Source organism: Apis dorsata, unplaced genomic scaffold, assembly GCF_000469605.1.
Source record: "Apis dorsata unplaced genomic scaffold, Apis dorsata 1.3 scaffold_1058, whole genome shotgun sequence".
NCBI classification, from domain to species: Eukaryota; Metazoa; Arthropoda; class Insecta; order Hymenoptera; family Apidae; genus Apis; species Apis dorsata.
Window position 1 is genome coordinate 143,267 of NW_006264156.1, and position 7,935 is coordinate 151,201.

At 20.7% G+C, this 7,935-nt stretch overlaps 1 protein-coding gene across 2 annotated transcripts in view; it reads right to left on the bottom strand.

Annotated features, from left to right (window-relative positions):
• Nucleotides 1-2,128: 2,128 nt before the first annotated feature.
• LOC102676986 (zinc finger protein 354C-like) overlaps nt 2,129-7,935 on the bottom strand; it is an 11,340-nt gene continuing 5,533 nt past the window's right edge. Inside the window, exons 3-6 of one of the 2 annotated variants that reach the window (XM_006624457.2) lie at nt 6,690-6,850; nt 5,371-5,652; nt 3,732-3,972; nt 2,129-2,372 (exon numbers count right to left, since the gene is read on the bottom strand). In XM_006624457.2, the coding sequence (XP_006624520.2) occupies nt 2,130-2,372; nt 3,732-3,972; nt 5,371-5,652; nt 6,690-6,850 (927 nt within the window). In that variant the 3' untranslated portion in view covers nt 2,129. Of the gene's footprint in view, nt 2,373-3,731; nt 3,973-5,364; nt 5,653-6,689; nt 6,851-7,935 lie in introns of both variants that reach the window. The other variant, XM_031514569.1, reaches the window with a different exon arrangement.

A 7,935-nucleotide genomic window follows, 5' to 3' on the forward strand; every position in this document is an offset into this window, starting at 1 on the left:
ATACATTAAAAATTGACACATATTTATGTTATATGTATATTGGGCTTCGCCTTATCGCCTCCTTCTTCCTTTTATTTCTTTTTTTTTCTATCTTTCTTGCAAAAAATGTTTGAAATTCACAATCGAATCATTTTTTTTTTGGGGACGGTCTTTGATTCTAAAGAGAGAAAAAACTTGTCATATTTTAATAATAATTTCCATAGATGTCAAATGAGGACAGAGTAAAATCAAGTGTTTTCAAAAAGACATTAAAATTTACTTATTAAAAATAACAATTATTTAATAATTCATATTTTAAACTACTATAACTTTTATTGATTTGAAGATATTTGAAACATAAGAAAGTGTTTGCGTATTGTAAAATGTGTTGGAAAATCCTACACTCGATGTTTAATGCACACTTTTACAATTTTTTAGCTATTTTATTAACAGGCGAGAAAAAATTGTGAATAACATATTTTTCTTCTTTTTTTTTTTGTTATATGTTTTACTTTATTTATGTTATTAAGCGAACATATATTTCTATTATATCATTGACTGATAACAAAAGAACTTTTACATTGTCTTGTTATCTTCATGAAAATTCGATAAAATTTTTCATGATTACTCTTTCCTCAATTAACGAACACATCATATTACATGCTATTTTATAGCAACATATTGTTTTGCTTCTGATTAACTCCATAAGAAAATAAATAAATTATAATTTACTCCATATTCGCGTTATATACTATATAAATAATAATAATAGCATTAATAATAATAACAATGTATATCATTATTTATCCAATAATAAATATCATTAATATATAATGATATATGCATAAATAATAATAATAATTATAATAATAATAATTATAGCTGAAGCTTAAATTTGAAAGAACGCGATGATAAAATTATTTTTGCAAAATAGCACCTTTTCCAGAGACCAAATATCTCATGCTACATAATTTTTTAATTTAGACTTATATGTATACATATATATTATTAATATACTTAATTTCTTTAAATGTAAAAAATGAAATTGATCAATTTATATATAAAAGTTCTTTTGTTAAAATTGTATATGTTTTTTATAATTTTATGGAATAATAATAATAGATTAATCGATATTGTAGCATGAGAAATTCTTGGCCATTGGATAGCAGTCTTAATAATTGCAAATTTTATATTTAAATCACGGTTTAAAGTGAAGATAAAGGACGAATTTCACATACCGTGAAAATATTTATTTTCAGTCTTTTTCTATAATCCAGTCTACAATTCTAGCACCATTATGCAGCTTTAATTTTTGTTGATCGCTATTCGTCGATCAACTAAGAGATTTCGATAATTAAATTGGCTAATGATAAAATCACGTTAGAATTCCAAGATTAAATTGAATTATTGACACATGCAATTCTCTACATAATTTCTATTTATTAAAGACGAAGTTATATTAGTCAGAAGTTGCGCTAATGTAATTGTATATTAGGCTTTAAATCTTTATTTTATATTCGTATACTTCATATTGTAATCTATTATTAAAATCGTATATGTATTTTATATAATCAAGTTAAAAAGTTGAATTATAATTCTCTTCAAGAAGTTAAGATTGATTTTTAAAAAATTTTTTTAAAACTATTATTCTTTAAACTCCATATATTTACAACTTCTGACTATTTTCATCGTCACTAATCTCGCGCGAAATCTACAATTTTATATTTTAAGTTTTTCTAACACATTCTATAATCCAACTTATAACATAATTATTTTCTTTAAATTATTTATTTAAATTGAATCTAAATCAAATTAAACTATCATTTTGAAAAATTATATACTTATTTTATTTTTATTGAAATAATCAAATAAGAAATAACTAATATTGATTTTTCTACCAATTTTTATTTCAAGATTAATTTAGATCATTTGATCAATTTTTAAAAGAATCGATTCACAATTCTCAAAAAAGCTCGAATAGTGACGATACAATCTTCACTGCCAATGTAAAATCGATTTTATTATCTCTAAGTCATTATATATTAACAAAGTTAAGGACATATAAAGCGACGACGAACCGCTTAATTTTTCAGTCCCCAATCAAATTTCGAAATTTCAATTATTTTCATGTCTTGTATTGTATTTTTTTATTAATTCATCGACTCCGAATTGGATGAAGGCGAAGATTCCGGGCTCTGCATCAGAGATATATCTTTTTCGATCGTAGGTGTAAACAACATACCACGTGGACTAAATGTATCGCAATACAGATTCTCTTTTTTATGGACTCTTCTTACATGGCTACGTAAATTATCACGACGTGCACTTCTGTATGCACAATGTGGACATAGATGTGGTTTCTCGCCTGTATGCATTCGCCGGTGTTGAATGAGCTAATGAAATACAAGAAATCATTATTTTCATATATATTGTATGTGTATATTTGAAATTTTCCTCATATATATCATCTAAACAAATCTATATCAATTTAAATATATTTTTACATTCTTTTGGATTATATATATATATGAAGAGAAATAATAGATTGAACAGATATGAATAATTATGAGTATAACGTATTAATTCACTAATGTAATATCACTAATGTAATTTAGAAAAAATAAAAATATATTAAATTAAGATGATATAAATCATGAAAATTTCAAAATTATATCCTAATATAATATTTAATATTTTTAAATATTATTAATATTAATTTTATAAAATAGTTAAAATATTTTAAAGATTTAAAAATAATAAATAGAAAATTTATATAATTTTGTAAATATGATCATTTATAATTAAAGAAAAATTTTACATGGATGTTTATAACTGAAAATATTCTTCAAGTCAAAATAAGATAAAATCAAAAATAAAAATATTGCATTTACGATTTTATTTTTTAATTATTGATGATAAAAAATTAAAATCTATCTCGAGACATAAATTTTGAATTTTCCTACAAAAAGAAACATAAATCAGATTAAACAACAGATGTATAGTGACTCAAAATATTTTTCTAAAGTTTAGTTTTAAATATTTTATTTTTTATTTCATTTCTATGACTACTTATATTGAGATAAATTGCTCTGTGTTATTGAGTTGAAGATCATTATATTCTCTATTACATGAGTTACATTCATTTATATAGTTCATAAATTTTAAAAAATGAGATCGAAAACAATTTTTTTTTTATTCTTGATTTTTGTTTTATTTTGATTTGAAGAATTATATTTTGTATTTTTGAACATTTATAGTTGAATTTTATATATGAAATTATAATAAATTATAAATATTTTTTAAATATATTTATATTATGATAAATGTCATACTGATGAATTATTTATTTAATTTCTTTATGTATTATTTTTGATTTATATTCACAATAAGCCTAACATCGTTGAAATTTTTCATCACAATTTAATTGCAATCCAATCTTGTTCGAAACTAAACTTATTGTGTAAATAGTATATTATTTTTGATTACGTTATATCGGATTATATCGTTGACGTGTGTGCATTTATATCATATATTTATACATAAGAATTTTTTATTTATAAGTAGAAATATTTCAATTATATTTTATGAAATTTTAAAGAATTTACGATTAAGTAGAGATTATACGAGCTTTTCGGAATTGAATTCGAAACAATCAAAGTTCATTGATTTCAATTGCTTTCGTAGCTTTGGAATTCTATGCATCAATATTTCCAATAACAAAGTTTTTGTGTCAAAAGAGAAAAAAATATTACCTTTTTTAATTGTACTGTGCGAAAGATGCAAATGTCACAGCAAAAGTATCGATCGTCACGATGTCTTCTCATATGTCTGCTCAGATCGACTTCCGATGATCTATCCGCCCCACAAACAGCACAACTCACTCTTGTTTCTGGCGCTATACCATTTGCGTGTGCTCTCAAATGCCTCTGAAATGCCTTTTCGATAGTGCAGGCATATGAGCATAATGAGCATCTGTATTCTTCCCTTTCATACCTATGTATGGATTGGCATAATAAGTCAGAATTTCTTAATTTAATTTAAAAATAGCATTAATATTACAATTGAAGTTTTAATAGTTTTTTTTTTAATAAATTTCATCTAAATTTTAAATTAAATTTCTTTTTATAAATATGAAAAACTTAAATTTTTTTAAAATTTATATAAAATTTATATAAAATATAATTTACATTAAAAAATTTTTTGGTAAAAATATTTAAGTAAATTCAATTTTTTAAATAAAAATATTATTTTAACGAGATGCAGAATGCAAATTTAAAAATTGATCATGATTTATATCATGATTTATTTAAAAAAAAAAATAAAATTATAAAAATTTTTTTTTCGTATGTTATTTTACATAATTAGAGATCTTTTTTAGCTTTAAAAAGTAGAGATTATTATAAAATAAAAAGAATTTTATAAAGTTATATATTATAAAGTTATATTAAATATTTAATTTATATGTATAATAATAATATATTTTAAAATATTAATTAATAATTTTCTAATTAGCAAATAATATAGCACTTAATACTTCTTTTCTATAAATTATTTAATATATTTAAAGATTTTTTTAACTTTAAAATTTTTTTTATATTATAATTTACAAAATAACTAAAGTTATTACAATGTATACAAAGAAAAAGATATAATATTACAAAATTGTATTAAATGTTTAGTTTTTAAATGCAATAAATATTACTATTATTAGAGATTTATTATTTAATTATTTATTTTGATTAATTATTTATTTAATTAATTATTTTGATTTAATTATTGATTATAAACATGATTGCAATTATATTTTATCACTCTCTTGTTTTATTTTATATTTGAAGATTGTTATTAATGAAGATTCTCATGTTTCACTATTGTTAAATATCTAAATATTTTAATAAATTTTTGTCAAATATATTTCAAAATATTAATTGAATGGATGATTTTCTAATTATTTTTAACGATATAATACTTACTAATATTCACACGGTAATCGCCAAAATAATTATTCAAATATAAGTTGTAAAAGTATTATGTATATGATATTAGAAATTAGAAATTTATATTATATAATGAAATTAAAAATTTATATTATATATAAATTTATCTTTTAATTCAGAATTTATATTTTTAAAAATTTCAATAGAATATAATAAAAAAGAATATAATAAAAATCAATATATATATAGATACTAAATATATATAAGAAAAATCTATAAGATAAAATATATATATAAGAATAAAATCTTTGTTAATTTCATATAAAATTAAAAAAGAAAATAAATAAAAAAAAATTGATTTTTGCATCTAAAAAAAGATATCGATTGCCATATAAGAGTTAACAATGAAATATTAATATAATAAAAAATGAAAACAAGCGTTAAGTACCTATACCTGACGCGTTGCAATGCAAAAGTTCGTTTCTTTCCAGTGGGTGTCATCCCTTGTGCTACGTGTGAAGCTACGTGAGTTTCCATCTCGCATCTACTATTCGTGGTAAAATCACAGCCCGAGGACGGACAACTTTTCTTTTCTCCAGCTTCTGCGCTGAATACTGGTGGATGACAATTAACAATGTGTTTTCGCAAAGCTGGCCTTGTTGGCGCAACCATGTCACAAGAACCGCAGGAATAACCACGATGTGCATTGCTAATGTTTGGACTATTACCTCGAGATCTGAAATCCAATAAAAAATTTTAATTTCTTTGAAAAAAAAATTGTATAACTAATAAAATAATAAAAAATAAATATATTTTTCGTTAAAACGTTAATATATCAATTCAATATATAAAATAAGAATTTAAAAAAATTAATATATTTTTATATTATATTATGCATTACATATACATTGTACATTACATATTATATACGCATACATATATTTTAATATTTTATTTTGTGATTTTTACATAAAAAAAATATATAATTAATGTAAAATGATCTTAGGATTTTTTCTAATTTGATTAAGTTTTCAAAATATTATTTTATATCTGGAATATAGGAAAAAATTTGACGATAACTAATATATTAAAAAATTGAAGAATAATAGAATAATATATATATTTAGAAAAATTAAGAAAATTAATTTAATTTTGAAATTTCGATAAAATCTTTTTGCTTAATTTTTTTTCTATTTTGAAATTCTCTAATCACATTTATTTCAATCAAAAAAAAAAAAAAAAAAAAAAAAAATATCACTAATACAAGTAAAAAGAAATGCATAAAATCAAAACCAAAAAATATCACAGAATTAAAAATCTTTTCCTTTCTGTTTCTATTTTCTAAATTTCGTAATCGTTGTTCACGGATCGGTCATAATTCAACGCTGGTCAATATCCTTCAAAGCTATTGATTTACGATGCCATTTATCTTTGAATTTGAAATATTAGAAACGCGCTTTCGTATTGTCGATCAAGGAAAAAAGATTCGCTCTCTAATCGGACAGATTCATTGGTTCGTTTTATCGATTTCACGACATATTAAATAAAAAACTTGCGCTTGAATATTTCTTTATCTCAATACACACGAATATACATAATATATACAATATATATATAATATCATTTAAATTTCTTTTTAATTTTTTATCTGATCTGATCCCGTAAATATATAAAAAAATTTTAATTTTTCAATGCATTAAGGAAACCAAATTAAATATGTCATAATATTTTTAGCTTGAGAAAAGTAATTGATAATTTTATCATAATACATACTTTTCGGTGTAAGATGAATGCTCGCTCTCAGAATCGCTGTCAGATGGAATGTTTGGAATTTCTGTTGCTTCGAGAGCTGCTGTCGCTGCTGAAAGTCTTCCAAGCATAGCGGTATAAGCGCCAAGGACCCAGCCATTCAGAACTGGTGTAACTGTTCCATCCTGTTACAAAAACAAACATTTTCTCTTATTTCTGTCGTGTATTTCAGATTGCTTAATTACTTAATAAATTTAATAATGTAATAATTTATGTATAATTAATTAACATTGGATAAAATCATTGATGATAACTAAGAGTTTAAATTAATTAATAATGATAGAAAAAATATTACACACAAAATTATTTCATTTCGAAAAAATAATTTATTAATAATTTTTTTGTAAGTAGAAGATATGAAGATATGAATCGTAAAGAAGATATGAAGATATTAATTTATTTTTATTTAAAATATTTTTTAAAATATTTTTTAAATCTTTTTCTCTAATGAAAAATAAATTGTTTTAAGATATTATTTGAATATTTTTGTTTATTGATTATTGATATATTAATTATTATATATTATTATTATATTTTATTATTAGAATTTTATATTATAGAATTTTTAAACAGAAAAATTAGGAATTATTTTTAGATTTTTATTTATGAAAAATATTGAAAATGAAAAAAACAAATAAAATATTTAAAAAATAAAAAATTACATTAAATATGTTACAAAAAATATATAAGAAAATAAATTTTTGGATAAATTTAAATGAAATTCATTATATAGTATATTCTTAAATATTTCAGAATATGAATTAATATTCAAGATTACCATTTTGTATATTTGTATTAATAATAACTATATAAATATGTGAATCGTCAAAATATTTGAATAATGTCTTGAAACAATTTATTTTTTATTTAAGTTGATTTTAAATAATTTTGAATAATTTTCATTATATTTTTAAAATTCTTTATTAAAAGATAAGTAAAAAAATCATATTATTCTATTAAAAAAAAAAGAAATTAACTTTAATATCTCATTTATAAAAAAAATTATAATAATAATAATAATTATTATTAATAATTATTATTATTATAATAATAATAATTATAATAATATAAAAATATTAATATTAGATTATATTTATCTCGAAATTTCAAATTTGATCTGATATATTTTTTTTAAAAAACAAATGAGTTATTCAAATGATCTATTTTAGATATTCTGATTTGAAAAAAAAATTATAAAAATGGTACAATT